The sequence below is a fragment of the Mya arenaria genome, chromosome 17 (genome assembly GCF_026914265.1).
Source record: "Mya arenaria isolate MELC-2E11 chromosome 17, ASM2691426v1".
NCBI lineage: Eukaryota > Metazoa > Mollusca > Bivalvia > Myida > Myidae > Mya > Mya arenaria.
Genome location: NC_069138.1, coordinates 40998533 through 41018003, shown reverse-complemented (window position 1 = coordinate 41018003; position 19471 = coordinate 40998533). Strand labels below are relative to the sequence as shown.

The following is a 19471-nucleotide window of genomic DNA, read 5'->3' as shown; positions in this document are numbered from 1 at the left end:
TTTGTTATGGGCAATCAGAAATTATAGCCAATTAATTTGTTGTATGAGCAAGTTCAATCTGCAGCTTCATATAAATAAAGCTATATTCACACTAAAATTCATCACTATCCATCAATTCTAACTAAGGTGTTGGGCAGAAAAACATTTTTCTATTTTTAAGAACAGTGACCTTGACCCCACCTCCCTCAAAAGAAATTCCAAGCTCGATCTTCACATAAGCTGCAAGTACCTACACACAAAATTTCGTCAATATCTATCAATCCTAACTAAAGTTAATGGGCAGTAACCATTTTTCTATTAATAGTAACAGTGACCTTGAACTTAGCTCCACCCCCCTCAAAAGCCATCCCAAGCTAGCTCTGTACATAAGCTACCTACACACCAAGTTGTATCAATATCTATCAATGCTAACTAAAGTTATTGGGCAGAAACCATTTTTCTTTTTTAAGTAACAGTGACCTTGACCATTTTTCTATTTTAAGTAATAGTGACCTTGACCTTAGCCCCTCCCCCACTCAAAAGCAATCCCAAGCTAGCTCTTCACATAAGCAACTTACACACCAAGTTTCGTCAATATCTATCAATGCTAACTAAAGTTATTGGGCAGAAACCAATGTTTGACGCCCGCCCGCCCATCCGCCCAACGACAACCTCATTCTAATAACCCGGTTTTCGTTGAAAACCTGGTTAAAAATACAGGGAAAATCCCAGTAGCCTAAACTATTATCATGTTCCTGTTTAAAAGCACAGCGGTCAAGGACAAACAAACATCAAATACATTATATATTAAATATTAAAAAAACACCTTTTTTTGTTCCAACATTTTCATTAATATATGTTTTATGTTGAATTTCATATCTCATTCCAACTTCTTTTGAAATAAAATTTTAACATTTGATTATACTTAAAATAAAAACTTAAATACAATTAATGGGCCGAAATGTCTCTGTTCAAAATCAGTAAGGGGCCGAAAAGTCACGAGTCAATATTTTTATGGGCCCAAAATGGCAGGGCCGAAATGTCTCAGGGACCGATATGGTAGTAGGCCGATTTGTAAGGGGTCGATTTGTCTCGCTCCCACATTACACAACTGGTAAACATCAAACAAGAGACGCAACGCTAAAAGACATCAAACATTACACTAACTACATTATACAACTGGTAAACTATTGCATACACTGCAAGTTTCTAACCCTAACCCTAATCATACTATTAATTTGTATATTTCAATATAAAGAGAAGCCATAAATCTACGAAACGCTTGTGTCATTGCCCAAAGATGTCAAATTTTTCAAATAAAGCGGAGTAGTAGTAGATCAGGGAGTAAGTCGAATTTTATTTTTAGCCATTCAACATGGCTGTCATGCTTAAATTATTAACTAGCAATGGTCGAGCATTTACGATACTGTAATAATTCACCCTCGGGGACACAATCTGACCAATATAAATATAGAGGAAACGTTAGTTTTAAGAATTAATGGTGGTGTTGTTGTTATTGTTGTTGCAAGGATATGTTTTATTGTTTTTGTAAAAGGCGTAGTTTTAAGAATATGTGTTCTTCTTCTTCTTCTTCTTATTATTATTATTATATTATTATTATTTTTATTATGATATTTTATTTTTTTATTTTCATTATTTTTTATTTCTTATTATCATTACATTTTTAATATCAAATTTATTAAGCAGCAATGTCATCGACAAAATCTGTGAAGTATATGATTCTCTTGCTTACACACATACAATCTGGGAATAATAAGGTCCTACAATGTTCTCTACTGTACGACTGAAACTTTGCGTGTTTGTATATGTGATGTATTATCACCATGATCATGTGTTTAATGGCCATAGACGTTCGTATGCCGCTTTCTGTAATTAATCTTTGGTATTGGTATTGATTAAAACATAAATAAAAACGTTCAGTACATGTCGAGTATTACATGAGTTTGTAACAGAAACCCTTAATTTAACACAATCCAATGGTTGACTTATTAATTATCTATACACATCCAAAACAGGGAACATGACAATTCTTGATTACATTCTTCTAATATTCTACACTTGAACTGTTTTATAATTAAATTAACATGTTCTAAATCTGGGTTATAAACATTATGCAAACTCCTAGTCATTTAACCACTTTTTAACGTTTGCATATATTTGTATAACTTGTGAACAAGTCTTCACTATTATATCATCACCTTTCGACTAGTAATCATTACATATCTATTGATGTGTAGCCATTACAGAATATTTTTCTAGTTTTCCTATATTTAGCCTTATATTTATATATTTTAATCAGTAGCAATGCTTTACAAATGTTAAATGTAAACTTGTATAAATGTTTATTACTTTGGATGTTGTGCAATGCACTGGGTCTTTATCACGTCATTGAGTCAACTTATAGATAACGCGAACCATTGTGGAAATCAGAAATGCAGGCTATATGAGTGTATATATATATACTTGGAGTACTCATTGCACTTTTGATAAGCTGATTCTCCGACAGGTATGAACTTCATATATCTTATGTAAAATATGCGTAAGACAGTTCAAACATTTTAATGATAGTGGTAGTTATCTTCGAATGTAGATTTCGAGCATGTGTAGGATCTCGATTTTATTTATAAATTATATTATATATATTTCTATATGGGCAAAGTAATATAGTACAATCAGGCATGGATGACGGAAATAGAAAGCGGAAGAAAGAAGATGACAACGAGGATGTGGAAACAGTTGCCATGGAAACCAGTAAGGCCCCGGATGGTGGATGGGGCTGGTGTATTATCCTAGGCATTCTTATTCTGCGGACAGTTATTGGTAAGTGTGCACCGCGTAAGGATTGTTGTATGAGGAATGTATGTGCGTTTTTATTAAATGTTGTTTTTTTATCGGGTTTGCGTAGGTTCGGGCTATACTAGTATGTGCGTTTATGCGTCCGTGCGTGTTTTTGTGTGATGTGTGTTTGTGTGTGTGGTGTTGCAGGATTATGTGTGCGTGTATGCGTACGTGCGTGTGTTGTGTGTGTGTGTTGTTGGAGGGTTATGTCTGCGTGTATGAGTGCGAACGTGTGCGTGCGAACGTGTGTATGTGTGTGCTAAGTGTGAATGTATGCGTGTTCGTACCTGCGCGTACTTGCGCGTGCGTGTGGATGTTTAAATGTTTTCAAAGGTGCTGTTTTGTACGTGTTGAATATGACTGAACTAATAGAATGGAAACTACATAAACCAAACCCAGTAACCTTCAAATTCACACATAACCTCTATATTTAAGCCACGAACGACTAAGCTGTAACAAGCAAGTCAAAGATAGTATTTTCAAGCAAGGTTAATAAGCGGAGATTCTTCACATTGTCAACCCTGACCTGGACTCGGGACAATAACGATAAGATAAATCTAGTTAACCTTATAAGAAACTTCACTTCTCTGACTTTGTGGAATTTGACCATCACTCTTACTGAAATAAATCTATATAAATTGCGTATTATTAATATGGAATGTTTGTATAGATACGGCGAAGTGTGGTAGAAGGCAGATTAGTACTTTCATCTACAATATTAATCGCAAAATCAGAATTCCGGTTATATTTTTGTTTTGGAGAATTTGTCGAAAGATTTCGTGATATACTCAAAATATGTTCCGTCTTTTGTATATTAAGGTGGCTTCGTGCGGTCGCATGGCTTGTTCTACCTGAGGTTTAAAGAACGTTTTGGTGGCACGGCAACGGCGACGTCACTTGTGACGTCATTATCGAGTTTCATGCGCTTGTCCACTGGTAATGAACAACTGGTAATAGTATACATCTGTAAAAGTATGTAATTAACAATGTTCGTATATATATGTACTTAATTTAAACATCTGGCAATAATTAATAGCTTATCTTTTACAAATAATTACACATAATACAGTTACACACGACGTCTGTCTGCACGTCATCCTCGCCCGAGAAAATATTTTTATACACATTCAATGAAGACACACATTCGCGGGCCTCACACAGATTTTTATGTCAGATTCAATTATGAAAAATACACAATGTTTCCTTATTAAAAATCATTGTTAATTACTATTTTTGAAGTTTGTTGAACGTGCTTCATTGACAATGCTCACAATTTACCGGTGCATTTATCTATTCCTGTCCTATCCATGTCCCATTTATAACTACGTACATGTATCCCATTCAGGTCCCATCGTGAGCATATTGAGCGGTCGGTTCCAGTGCCGGATCATCACCGCTATAGGTGTTGTTGTCCTGGCAACGGGCGTCATCATGACCGCCTTCTCTCCAAACATCTCGTTCCTTTACTTCAGCTATGGGATCGTGTCTGGTAAGAAGCTGAAAAACATAATCACCACTGTGGTATCTGCGATAACTTGCGCATACTTCTTGGCTGTATGAGTCGATATGTGAATCACTGTATTCGATGTCCAGTTAGCACCGAAGCCGGCACACTTTGGTGAAACTCATGTTCGATTCCCGACAAGAGATATGTATGTGTGTAATCGGTGGTAAACACGTCCGACAAGAAGGTATCGTCTGTGTAAACTAGTCCCTTATTAGCTACACACCTGATCAGGATTAAGATGTTGTGATTGTTTACTATCGTCGAAAACCCTTTGCGGGTAATTAACAGAATATGAAAGTTGGACTAGACTTCGTTTGTCTTCAATTCATTACGACGTCTTTGTCAGCCACTCAAATTTGGTACAGGTTTAGTTAAGGGCCAATATTCAGTTTTGTTAATACATTTTTTTTACGAAAGATTAGTATTAACTTAAAGACTAAATCAGAATTAGAAAATACCTGAAACGGTGTCACTTAATGTATTCATTTCATACCTAGGTTTCGGCAGATCTCTTGTTCTGACGCCCTGCCCAATCTTACTAGGGTACTACTTCGACAAGCGTCGTAGCCTGGCCTTTGGGATCGCGTCGGCGGGATTTAGTATCGGCGGGTTCGCTCTAACCCCACTTGTAGAGCTGCTGTTTCAAGAATATGGTATCCAGGGGACGTTTCTCATTCTGACGGCCATGTCCATGCATATATTCATATCCTGCACGTTATTCAGACCAATTGAGTCCAACAGGAGGAGCGTTACAAACTCGAAGTAAGAATTTCTTTTCGGTTCGCTGTAAATCAAAAGCCAATTTAAATGTGTACGATATTTTATCAATTCTTCTTTGTAAAGCGAGGTAAACTACTTAAAACTATTATAATGTATTTCAAGCAATTTCTTTTCAACTGATTTTTCAAAACTTCAACACAGAAATGTTTCCCAAACTTAGTTAGTATATTATAACGTTGCTGGAATTTACAGAAACAAGAACAGGGCAGATACAGAGGCTGAATATGATAAACTTCTAGTGACATCTACAGAAGTTTGTAAACGGCCCGATCACGCGTACCACGAGACATCGAATAATAGCGATGTCCTCAATAGTGGTGTCCTTAATAGCGATGTCCTCAATAGCGATGTCCTCAATAGTGATGTCCTCAATAGCGATGTCCTCAATAATGATGTGCTCAATAGCGATGTCCACAACAGGGATGTCCTCAATAGTGATATACTCAATAGCGATGTCCTCAATAGTGATGTCCTCAATAGCGATGTCCTCAATAGTGATGTCCTCAATAGCGATGTCCTCAATAGCGATGTCCTCAATAGCGATGTCCTCAATAGCGATGTCCTCAATAGTGATGTCCTCAATAGTGATGTCCTCAATAGTGATGTCCTCAATAGCGATGTCCTCAATAGCTATGTCCACAATAGGGATGTCCTCAATAGTGATGTCCTCAATAATGATGTGTTCAATAGCCATGTCCACAACAGGGATGTTCTCAATAGTGATGTCCTCAATAGTGATGTCCTCAATAGTGATGTCCTTAATAGCGATGTCCTCAATAGTGATGTCCTCAATAGCGATGTCCCCAATAGCGATGTCCTCAATAGTGATGTCCTCAATAGTGATGTCCTCAATAGCGATGTCCTCAACAGTGATGTCCTCAATAGCGATGTCCTCAATAGTGATGTTCCCAATAGCGATGTCCTAAATAGTGATGTCCTCAATAGCGATGTCCTCAATAGTGATGTCCTCAATAGCGATGTCCTCAACAGTGATGTCCTCAATAGCGATGTCCCCAATAGCGATGTCCTCAATAGTGATGTCCTCAATAGCGATGTCCTCAACAGGGATGTCCTCAATAGTGAAGTCCTCAATAGTGATGTCCTCAATAGCGATGTTCTCAATAGCGATGTCCTCAATAGTGATGTCCTCAATAGCGATGTCCTCAATAGTGATGTCCTCAATAGCGATGTTCTCAATAGCGATGTCCTCAATAGCGATGTCCTCAATAGCTATGTCCTCAATAGTGATGTCCTCAATAGTGAAGTCCTCAATAGCGATGTCCTCAATGATAATAGCGATGTATTTAATAACGATGAACGTAGAGTTGGTGTTGGTAGTGAAAAAGAAAATCCGAGAAATGGGAATGTTATCGTTATTGAAATGTCTGGAATTCAAGTGAACAGTGTACACAAAGAAACACCAAACAAATATCAAGACGTTATCAATTATGAATCTGATAACATTGCAGCATGTTACAGAGATAGTGAAAGCATATGTGAAAATGAATTGACTTTATTACACGAAAGTCAAACAGCACTTAAGTCGATCCAAAACGATCAAATACAGGAAAAAGAAAAGCCGAAAAAGCGGAAGTGGATCTCCTGGTCTATTTTGAAGAATCCCCGGTTTGTGTGTTATGTGTTATCTATGTTCTGTTTCACACTGCCCGCGGGAGGACTTTTCCTGCCAGCACTCGCAAAGTCCAAAGGATGCACTGGTTAGTTGACAAAACATCTAAATTGAATACATACATTAATTATGTGGTGATTTCATGTATATATTTACCTTTCACATGTGTGCATTCATATTTGGTGATATATAAGTCAGATTCAAATTTATATGATTATGTTTGCTACAGATATACAAGCAGCGACACTGATGTCGATCAACGCCGCCTCAGACACCGTGTTCCGAGTGATTTCCGGGTTTGTTCTCGATCTGAAGATGTTTCGAAACAACCGACCAATCATCTACAACATTATCACGTTCTTCCAAGCAGCAACCCTACTGTGCTTCCCATTCATGCAGAACTTCTCGGGTTTTACGTTTCTCTGTGTTATAGACGGACTGTTCAATGGGGCGAAAATGGCACAGGTTGTGTATAATAATGGTTCTAATTGGGGCATTTTGTTAATACCAAACCAGTTTCAGTTTGGTTTCAATGGTTTCAGAAGTTTCGAAACCAGTTTGATAGTTTTGCTTGAAGTAACAAATGCATAGTTTTGTGTACAGTTTCAACAACATGGCGGAGCATTGTAAGGCATTGTTATCAAAAAGATCGAGTTTCAACAAACGTGGTTGATCACTTTCCGCCATGTTGTTTTCAAAGTAAACTAGTTTTCGGATGGAGCGAACCGATGAAACCGCCTCAGGTAGGGGTTTCGATAGTTTAAAAAGTCGGTTTCGGTTTTCGTTAAAAAAATAATTGAAATGAAAATAACATTTTCGTTTAACAAAACGAATTTAATGTTTGCATTATTGTTTGACACTGGTGATTTACTCCTAGATTAATCATTGATAAATATAACAGTACTTGCATGTCAAAACAAACTATTGTAAGGTTATACTCATTTATGTAATGCGGTACGATTGATCGAAAATTCTGAGTCTGTCCAGACATTGGATTGTTTCCATGGAAACTCTTTGTTACAACAATCCTCATTGACTATGTATTTCCAGGGCAGCGTGGTACTGATTGACATTCTGGGCGTGGACAAGATGGCCAGTTCTCTGGCTGTGTCCATGGCGGTACAGTGCTTCGCTGTTATTATTGGACCCACAGTTTCAGGTAAATCAATCTACGTTAAACATAAAAAAGCGGAATATGACCATAAACTTTTTTGCTTAAAATCATGAAATCCCACAATGGACCTATTAAATAGGGTCGTCGACGCACAAATAAGTTCAATATGTTATGGTTCAATTGACCATAATGTTACATTTGATGCCCGGCGACCCAATAAAGCAAGTTGATTACATATGTATAATACACATGTTACTATAAATAGTAACATTTTACTATAGAAATTCGTTCCCGCAATAATGATTATCGTCTTCGCCCGTGAGATTATCACGCAACATCAGGGCGATTATGGCATAATTGCCTGATTAAGACGAGAACGTGCACACTGACGTCATTTTCTCGAAAACACAAATGGCCGCAGTATACTTTGGTAGTCAAACATTTAAACATTAATAAAAGCTTTAAAGGGATTAAAATGGAACTATCGGTGCAATAATAGTGAAATTAGTTTTACCAATAATGACACCTTCCGTGTTTCAGTAACGAGTACTACCCGAAACCGTAAACCAGATGTTTACATTCGGTAAAGGTCTGAAGCAGTGAGACAGGGAAATGTTTTGTTGAAACGTTTTGTTTTACTTTATTCGCTGAGAAATGTTATTTATTCCAGCGAAATGGCTAGGGTCATTCAAGCCGAGAATCTTACAAAACCGCTTCTAGGCTTGATCGACCCTAGCTGTGCTCAGCTATTGAAATGAACATCACAATCCCGATGTAAAACAGGGAATATTTGAAGAATGGAAAAATTGCAGGCTTACTCTGGGAACACGTACGAAAAGATTTTCCATTTTGATTTCCAGTCACTCGTTATTTTTCAAAGCTTATGCCATTCATAAACATTTTTTTATACAAATGTATATCTCATTTTTAAGACTTTCAGACTACATGCTAATTATATGGCATATCCCTCTTTATTCCACAAAATCATGTTTTTAAATCCATTTGAAATGATTGACAAATGACATAACATATGCATTATACAGGATAATACATGGTTGACCATGGCTTTCGGTTGATAATTGCCCCAGTGAAAATAATTGCCCTCGCGCTAAAGCCCTCGGGGCAATTATTCCTTCCACTGGGACAATTTTCAACCAAAAGCCATGGTCAACCATGTATTATTCTATAAATAATACACATGTTACTATAAATAGTAACATTTTACTATAGAAATTCGTTCCCGCAATAATGATTATCGTTTCCGCCCATGAGATTATCACGGCACGTCAGGGCGATTATGGCATAATTGCCCGACGAAGACAAAAAAGTGCACACTGACGTCATTTATACAAAAATACATGTAAATAGTAACATTTTATTATAGAAATTCGTTCCCGCAATAATGATTATCGTCTCAAAACTATTTGAAATCATTGACAAATGACAAAACATATGTATTATACAGGATAATACATGGTGGACCATGGCTTTTTGTTGATAATTGCCCCGGTGATAATAATTGCCCTCGGGCTAAAGCCCTCGGGGCAATTATTCCTTCCACTGGGGCAATTATCAACCAAAAGCCATGTATAACCATGTAATACTCTAAGTAAAATGTATGAAGGAAAAAAACATATTGGATGGCGTTCAGGTTCTGCATGCTGTGTTTTGATCTATGTAACTAATGAACTCAAACAAATAATATGATGAAAACTACAAGGACAGTTACAGAAGTCGAACATTCAAAGAATCAACTGGACGACTTACTTTAATCATTCTTTCTCTGCACTAAAAGCTTTTTAAGCGAAAGGCGTAAGTAAGTATGTATGGTTCCGGTGACCCGATAGACCCTAAATGTAAAACTTGTGCATGAAAAAAAATCAAACGACATCTGGGGAAAATATAACATGATGTCATGAACATCCTAGAATGTAACTTAGGGTGGTTTAAAAATGCGTTACAGTATTCGTACGCATCTAATTCCGCTGCGGTGTAATATGGCGTGCACAAGGACTGAATGTTATTTATGTTTATTACGTGCCAATTGTATGCAAAAACAATTATGGATGTTTAACAAAATGACGCTAAATTGACTTTTATTTAAAACTAAACAAAAAAAGATGCAAACATCGTCTACATTCGCGCTAAATTAGTTGTAGAGCAAAGGTTAAATTAATAGTAACCTGAATGCCAAATATAAACCATGGATTTATAATGACGATCAATCAATGATAACTAGTAAACCAAACAAAATTCTAAAATTGGTAGCAGACAACGACGACAGAGTAGTTATGGCTTCGTTGATAATTGTAACATTTTAGCAGCATGACAGCTGGTAACGTCCACATAAATGGTAACAGTGGCGATGAAAGGAGAAACGATGGCGGTAAGATTGTAAACATCGGAGACCGGAGACATATGATCACCAACGAGATGAAGAAAACAATGACTGAAGGGGTTGTTTACCGTAGTGGCAATTGAAATAACGACGAAGGGAGCAGCAATTTAAGCGATTTAAATAGTAGAAGCTGGAAAACAACGAAAGGGGTAGAAACGGCGACGTATGTGAAAACGATGGCGATGAGAGGGAAGCTACGGCGGCAGGTTTGTAAACAAGAGCAATGATAGAAGCAAACAAACGTTTATAAATAAAATCCACCACTGTGGATAGGTATAAGACTAAAGGGCAAGGGGGTGGGGGTATTCCGACTTACCAACCCTATTCTTCTCTGTTCAGGCATGTCACCGGAACCATACATAGTATTTGTTTACAAAACTGGTATATGATTGGATCACCAGGCATCCAAAATTCAAATATCTATATCACATTTGCATTAACAGAGTACCCTGGTACATGTATTCATAGACACGGAATATGTTTTTTTAGGTAGATTGGTGGATATTTACGACGGGTACAGTGGGGCTTTCTTCTTCGGTGGAGGAGCACTCTTCGTCGGTGGGCTGATTCTGGTCGTCGGCAACGTCATCAATACACTCGCCATCAAACGAGAACAAAGGATCAAAAACACTGATCTAAAGAAACTTTGAAGTGTTGTGTTTGTTCCTAAAAATAAAACTTTTAAAAAATGGATTTGCTTTTGAACGGTTTCAGATTTGATATGTGTAACACAATATAAGTATCTATCATGTGTTTCCGGACGGATATGAGGGCACGTGCGTAAGCCGGTAACGAGGCTTATTTTTTCTTGCATATCTTAATTGATCAATTTGTGGAAAAAATGACGTAGAAAACGAACTTTTGTACAATTACACCAAAAAGCGCGTGCGACGTTGTTGACTGACGTCATAGAGCGCAGAAATTTTAAATAACCAAAAATAGCGTTTTTTTACGATTATTTATTTTCAATTTTTATTAAAAGTTTTGCAAACATATATATTTGACTTTATTGAAATGGCATAATATATTTTTCATAAACCATAATATAATATTATAATAAAAGAAATAAGAAGTAGCTCGTTGTTGCGCGTGACTCATCTTACATGGGGTATGTAAGACGGGTTTTTCCAGCACTGGTCACATGACCGGAAACACACGTCCGGTATGCAAGAATAAAAAATACAGGGAAAATCCCAGTAGCCTAAACTATTATCATGTTCCTGTTTAAAAACAAAGCGGTCAAGGACAAACAAACATCAAACATATATTAAATATTAAAAAACACCTTTTTTGTTCCAACATTTTCATTAATATATGTTTTATGTTGAATTTCATATCTCATTCCAACTTCTTTTGAAATAAAATTTTAACATTTGGTTATACTTAAAATAAAAACTTAAATACAATTAATGGGCCGAAATGTCTCTGTTCAAAATCAGTAAGGGGCCGAAAAGTCACGAGTCAATATTTTTATGGGCCCAAAATGGCAGGGCCGAAATGTCTCAGGGACCGATATGGTATTAGGCCGATTTGTAAGGGGTCGATTTGTCTCGCTCCCACATTACACAACTGGTAAACATCAAACAAGTGACGCAACGCTAAAAGACATCAAACATTACACTAACTACATTACACAACTGGTAAACTATTACATACACTACAAGTTTCTAACCCTAACCCTAATCATACTATTAATTTGTATATTTCAATATAAAGAGAAGCCATAAATCTACGAAACGCTTGTGTCATTGCCCAAAGATGTCAAACTTTTCAAATAAAGCGGAGTAGTAGTAGATCAGGGAGTAAGTCGAATTTTATTTTTAGCCATTCAACATTGCTGTCATGCTTGAATTATTAACTAGCAATACGTTATTCTTTTTTATTAATCGGAATCAAATGAAATGGCCTCATTGACCCGTAACAGTCTCCTCACTGTGATTATTTAATAATTTAATATATATATTATAGTTTATATTATATAATAATATAGTGTTATTTATTGTAAAATTGTGTAACTTTGAAATTGTATTTGACCACTGATCTATGAATTGTCATGATATGTGTTTATATGCTTAACTTTGTATGCTCATGGGCCTATGGCCTTTATGCACTTGAAATAAGCTATGAAACTATTGATACTAGTAATTCAGGACCTTAACTGATATATCCGAAAATACCACAGCATGACTATGCTATTGATCCATTCGTTTGGAAAAGAAAACATCACACAGTTTTTAGGCCTGCAGACTTATATAACCGTACCTCGGAAATCGCATCGGCAGATCGACATAACATTTTTTTAACTTTTGACGAATTAATGCGCGCACGGGCGTATCAACCCCAGCGCTGTTAGAACTGCGGTGGTCACCGACCTAATTTACATTTACATTTACATCGAAAATACCTAGTAAGCAATCTGCTCCAATAGCTACTGACTGCGTTCTGCATATTAATTAGCTTGCTATAAATAGCGCTGTAATGAGTTTTCAATCTATGTTATGCGGTTAATATAGTTCGAATAAGCTGTGTTTTGCGTAATATAACGAAATTGAAATTGTACAAAAAGCAATTATTTTAATATCGGCGAGTTACAGAACGCAACATAAAAAAGCAGAATCCGCAAATAGTTTCAAAATGAACGCGTACTGAATCAAATAAATACATGTATTATATACCTGTGTTTAGATTTTGCTTAAGCCGAGGACCGATAATATCTACATGTACATTGAAGTTACGAATAGAATGTGGGTCATCGCATTCGGACAGGTTTATTTCTCGGAAATAAACTCTTACAAGTCGTTAAAACCCTGAAAAAGTATGGATCGTATTATGATGCAATTAAATGCTAATTAGGCGTAAAATATCAATTCATAATGTTTTGAATAAAATTATGATACTTCATTCTATCCTACAATCAGTTTTTTGGTGATTGTAGTTCATTCATAAGTATATTTTCTATGTTTTAAATTGCCTAAATCGGCTATTACTTGACATCTTTTTTATTAAGATTGTTAGTTTTTACTTGTGTTTGTAAAATGTGTGTCGCATAAAACCATTCTCTTGTGTAAGTACATACTAACAACCTTTTAACCATTACTAAATGAATATTATACACTTTTACCATCCAAATCAAATCGCGTAAATCTGTTCATTTTGTCCACGAGTGACATATGTTGAGGGCATTATTAAGATGCATGTACATCAATCATTCAGGGAATAAATAGTATGTGGGTGATTCGATCCATTCGAGGTATTTGGCGTTGTAGAAAGGAGCCTTAAACATAAACCTAATTAATATGTACAATGCATTTTGTTGGGATGAATTTGGTTTAGCTGGCATACCCTGGTAGTAAATTAAATACGCATAAGTCAAGTTTGAAGTGTAGAGTAGATTTTACTAAAAAATCCTTAATGCTTTATCCGTGGCAGTGCATTGTTTATGAAACCAAAGCATTACTCCATACCTTATAAGTAACTATTTGGCGTATTCCACATTTCAAGTGACTTATACTTCATGATCTCATTGAGAATCAACATAAAACTCTAAAAGTTTTCGGGAAAGTAATTATGAGCGAGCATATACTACCTTTAGTTGTTTATGTTAATAATTATGTTTGACAATTACATGACTATACTCACAAAACGTTGCAGGCCGAAAGCCATTCAACGCTTTAAGCGCTTTAATTTAAGAGACACTTTCGGTAATTATAAATCAATGAGTTTCACTTGTGAAAGCTGTGTCCATTGAAAGGTGATGAGAAAGACACCTGCGTTAAAGAATAGTACAACGCTTGAACAACAATGACTTTGAATCTGAGATTATCCAGGAGCTTTTTTAATTGACAAGCATGAAAAAAGTACTACTCCATTTCATCCAATGGGAAATGGAATTACGGAACGAATAAATCGGTCTCTTTTAAGCATGCTGGGGACAATCTTCCAGAAGGCAGCATTAGAAGTCAAATTTGAAGAATACGTCGCCCACTTAAGTGTTTATCTCATGAAACAACTACAAGTTCACCATTTGAGATGATGTTCGGCAGAAAACCAGATTTCCAATTGATACCGTATTTGCCATAGATACAAGTCGACAACTAAAGAATCAATCATCCAAAGATTATCTAGATGACGTAAAATATATAATGAGGAAAGCAAATGAAATGGTGAAGAAGCACGTAGAGAAAGCTAAGATTGAAAAGAATTCCTACTATGACAGGAAGGCCAAGACGTTTCGATACAGATTAGAGACAACGTATTGGTTAAAATATTTGCCCTTGAGGGGTACATCAAATACATGATTAGTTTGAAGAAAACCTCTATAATGTTGGTGATCAGAAAAGAACAGAAATTCCTGTGTACACAGTGAAAAGGAGAGGATCCTGCATAGATACAGTGTATTACGGGGAAGATAAATATCGTGCAGAACATCCAGAAGATGCATTTTCATTTGACGATGAAAAGGTAAGGGTTTAGGAAGAAAATAAGGAAGAAAGAAAGACGTGTAGAAAAGGCTAAGGAGAATTGTGACGTCACAAATACTGATGATCGTGAATCTAAAGATGTTGCCTACTATTACGTTAGTAGTATGTATAGAGATAGAGACTGGCCAATGATAATATATTTTAGAGAATATTGAGTAATGATTATAGATAGGTAACGCTACACTTGAAGAAAATGAAGTAGAGATAGGTAACGCTACATTTGAAGAAAATGAAGTAGAGATAGGTAACGCTACACTTGAAGAAAATGAAGTAAAGATAGGTAACGCTACACTTGAAGAAAATGTAGAGATCAGGTTTGAAATAGGGAAGAGTTTGTTAAAGAACCAAAAATTGTGAAAAGTACAAAATATTGATGGTGGGTTAAGAGAACATGGAGATAAACGAAGAGATAGAACATCTTCAAGAGATAAAGAAGTTGAAATACAGATAACGTGTCACTGTTTAGCATTCTGACCAAAAAAACAGAAGATATAGGAGAGAAAAGGGGAATCAAAATCGACAAAACACGGATATGGAGCTAAGAAGTGACACACAAGAGACGATAGATGTAGGAGAAGACAGAGGAACAGAAGTAGAACCAGATGAGGGAGAAGAGGACTTACCTTAAATGAATCCTGATATCATGAAGAGCAAGAAAGCCACCAGAAAGATATGCGAATTATTGCATGAAACAAATAGTCATAAGACTGCAGGACTGCATGATATTCAGGCATTAGAGGAGCTATTCAGTTTAGGAATTCTGAAAATAATTGATAAGTAGATCGTTAACTTCATGTGGCGGTAGAGTTTTATTGTAATGGTCAAAATGTGACATTATGTATTATGTCTGTTACTGATATATAGTTATTATATTATGTATGCGAAACCTTATGATATGATTTTCGATTAAAAAAACAAACAAGGTTGCATTTCCCTCACATTTCCCTCACATTTTGCACGCTGGTGCAGCTCATTTGATTTGCAGTCAGGGGCATAGTTAGCCCTCTATTCATGTGGATTCATAATTTTGCTAGGGGTTACGGGGGCGTGCCCCCTCGGAAATTTTTAGAAAAACCATGGTGCCATCTGGTGCATTCTGGGCGTTCTGGGGTGCTTCATTTAGTACTGGAAAATTGACAGTTTTAGGAGCATGTAGTCAAGTACGCATACTGCAACTTTGCCTGATTTGATTTTTTTTTCAGAATCATGTGGATTCAGCCGCTTACTCGTTTATAGGCAGCTACGCGCCTGGCAGTCTAACACCACTCGCATCACAATGGATTGACATAGTGTGAGAACATTTGGATCCATAGACCGCGAAATGTTGTCAGGAATATCCGGTTGATTTGAGGATTGTTTTTCATTGTTTAATCCTTTTTTATATAAATATGATATCGATTAATGTATATATATATAGGGTATAATTCGGCTTTTAAAGACTTTGGAACAGTTCACCCTGACAATGGTATTGAACAAAAAACAAAACGAGTAAAATGTCTGTTTTAAATAAAACGCTGATAATTGGTGATATGGTCATAACAACTCAACATTAATACATAAGACCTACCCCACCAGATTAAAATCATACAAGGCCAGCCACTAAAAATAATATAATAGGGCGTGTTCAGAATAACTTTTGGCATCATATTCGTATTACTATATATTAGTAACCTTTATGAACAAATCAAACAGCATGAATAAATGAGTGGAACGCTCGTTTCTCCACATCCTGAAAATAATCGAATCATAACCTCTACAGAACGGCTAATGAAAATATGGGAATATATATAGCATCTTAAGTTTAAACACACGGTTGAGAAAGACTCGAAAAAGAGCAACACAACTGATGCATTGTAAAAACTACATGGACAATCCCAGCAGTCGACAATGATAAAGTACAAGTCCTGCTAAGAAGCACGAGGCAAGGGACCAGACGACACTGAACGAGAGACTCAAACGTACGCACACCACAAATAGACCACATACGCGTCAACAATGCCTAATCAATCAATGATCGGATTACCACATTGAAACGGTAAAACATGAGTACAGTGAAAGGCATAACACTAAATCACTATCATATTGGAGATTCCGAGATTTTCGTGGAGATATGCTTTATATAAAACTAAATATAGCACATAAGTGATGGAAAGTTCTTCAATACTTCCTTTTTGAATGTTATCACAGCGACATCAGGCATTCGGGGGCCGGCTATACAAAACCATATACACTGACATACATATGGATAAAACTTTGATAATTTGCCCATATAGCTGTCGTCATATATCATGTCTTCTTTCCCAATACTTCGTGTATTGCTTTCATCGCAGACGTTACCATGGCTGCATAAACTCCATCAAAACGAGGATTAATTGATTCCCAGAATTTAAATCTTTTTACTTCATGATTCATCGCTCACACTTTGCAACTGGTAATGTTCCATGAATCATTTTACTTAAGCTCCTGTACGCGCTTAATGATTCCAACCTGATTCATCACAAGGACTTCCTTGAACGTCATCCGACTCATTTGGAACTCATAACAAAGCTGTTCTAAGATGCACTTCACTATAATTATCATTCTTTCTTTCCTTCAGACAGATAATAAGGTCCATGCCACAAGCTTTCACATGTAGATAGTGTCCCAACTGATATTCCTCTGTGTATATACATGTAGTCGCACTGCTTGGCGATGTGTGTGTTGATTGATTACTCCTACTCGGTTGGCAACGTATGTCTTTTTTCGTTCGTCCATGAATCTAGTATGACATATTCATTCTCTCTGGCCAGCAGATGTACTTTCTTCTTTTTTAATCCGAGTGCTTTAAAACTGCTTTTGTCAATTTTAAACCTAATACTGCTGCTCATAGTTCTTTTCTTGGACTGCTGCAGGATTTCAAATGTGATAATCCACATATTGACACATAGATTTCATTTCATACTACGCACTGACTGATTCTTGCCAGTGAAGCAAGTAGCTCATCATCTGAGTCATTTTAGCCATTTTATCCCTTACTGTGAATAGTTAGTGAAAACCAAAATGAACAAGACAATAGTTCTCAGCACATTTCGTTCTGTAATTTTCTGATCTGTATTGCATGTATGACTGACCATGATATCATTTGTTCCAGGTTTCTACCTGAAGCCGATGGCTTTTGCTTCCGGACTAGGTTTCTCCCTGAAGCCATCAGCTTCCGGATCAGGTTTCTACCTGAAGCCATCAGCTTCCGGATCAGGTTTCTTCCTGTAGCCATTAGTTTCCGGACCATTTTTCTTCCCGAAGCCGATGGCTTTTGCTTCCGGACCAGGTTTCTACCTAAAGACGATGGCTTTTGCTTCCGGACCAGGTTTCTCCCCGAAGCCATCAGCTTCCGGACCAGGTTTCTACCTGTAGCCATCAGCTTCCGGAACAGATTTCTCCCTGAAGCCATCAGCTTCCGGACCAGGTTTCTCGCTGAAGCCATTATCTTCCGGACCATTTTTTTACCCTGAATCAATCAGCTTCCGGACCGGATTTCTACCTAAAGCCGATGGCTTTTGCTTCCGGACAAGGTTTCTACCTGAACCATCAGCTTCTGGACCAGGTTTCTACCTGAAGCCATCAGCTTCCGGACCAGGTTTCTCGCTGAAGCCATCAGCTTCCGGATCAGTTTTTTTTACCCTGAAGCCATTAGCTTCCGGACCGGGTTTTTAAATGAAGCCGATGGCTTTTGCTTCCGGACCAGGTTTCTACCTGAAGCCATCAGCTTCCGGACCGGGTTTTTACCTGAAGCCGATGGCTTTTGCTTCCGGACCAGGTTTCTACCTGAAGCCATCAGCTTCCGGACCGGGATTTTACCTGAAGCCGATGACTTTTGCTTCCGGACCAGGTTTCTACCTGAAGCCATCAGCTTCTGGACCAGGTTTCTACCTGAAGCCATCAGCTTCCGGACCGGGTTTCTATCTGAAGCCGATGGCTTTTGCTTCCGGACCAGGTTTCTACCTGAAGCCATCAGCTTCTGGACCAGGTTTCTACCTGAAGCCATCAGCTTCCGTGCCAGGTTTCTACCTGAAGCCATCAGCTTCTGGACCAGGTTTCTACCTGAAGCCATCAGCTTCCGTACCAGTTTTTTTTAACCTGAAGCCATCAGCTTCCGGTCCGGGTTTCTACCTGAAGCCGATGGCTTTTGCTTCCGGACCAGGTTTCTACCTGAAGCCATCAGCTTCCGGACCGGGTTTCTATCTGAAGCCGATGGCTTTTGCTTCCGGACCAGGTTTCTACCTGAAGCCATCAGCTTCCGGGCCAGGTTTCTACCTGAAGCCATTAGCTTCCGGACTGGGTTTCTACCTGAAGCCGATGGCTTCTGAACCAGGTTTCTACCTGAAGCCATCAGCTTCCGGGCCAGGTTTTTACCTGAAGCTAACAGCTTCTGAACCAGGTTTCTACCTGAAGCCATCAGCTTCCGTACCAGTTTTTTAACCTCAAGCCATCAGCTTCCGGACCGGGTTTCTACCTGAAGCCGATGGCTTTTTCTTCCGGACCAGGTTTCTACCTGAAGCCATCAGCTTCTGGACCAGGTTTCGACCTGAAGCCATCAGCTTCCGGACCGGGTTTCTATCTGAAGCCGATGGCTTTTGCTTCCGGACCAGGTTTCTACCTGAAGCCATCATCTTCTGGACCAGGTGTCTACCTGAAGCCATCAGCTTTCGGGCCAGGTTTCTACCTGAAGCCATCAGCTTCCGGA

General features: G+C 37.7%; 2 protein-coding genes across 2 annotated transcripts; both read left to right on the top strand.

Annotated features, from left to right (window-relative positions):
- Positions 1-2381: 2381 nt before the first annotated feature.
- On the top strand, positions 2382-10923 carry LOC128223490 (uncharacterized). Its single transcript, XM_052932770.1, has 9 exons — positions 2382-2506; positions 2660-2820; positions 3658-3774; positions 4184-4327; positions 4843-5107; positions 5318-6843; positions 6985-7220; positions 7806-7914; positions 10757-10923. The coding sequence occupies exons 2-9, from the start codon at positions 2679-2681 to the stop codon at positions 10915-10917; spliced, it is 2700 nt and encodes an 899-aa protein (XP_052788730.1). The 5' UTR covers positions 2382-2506; positions 2660-2678; the 3' UTR covers positions 10918-10923.
- A 7527-nt stretch (positions 10924-18450) lies between these two features.
- LOC128223489 (spidroin-2-like) lies at positions 18451-19206 on the top strand. Its single transcript, XM_052932769.1, has one exon. It carries the CDS (start codon positions 18451-18453, stop codon positions 19204-19206), a length of 756 nt encoding a protein of 251 aa, XP_052788729.1.
- The last annotated feature ends 265 nt before the right edge of the window (positions 19207-19471 follow it).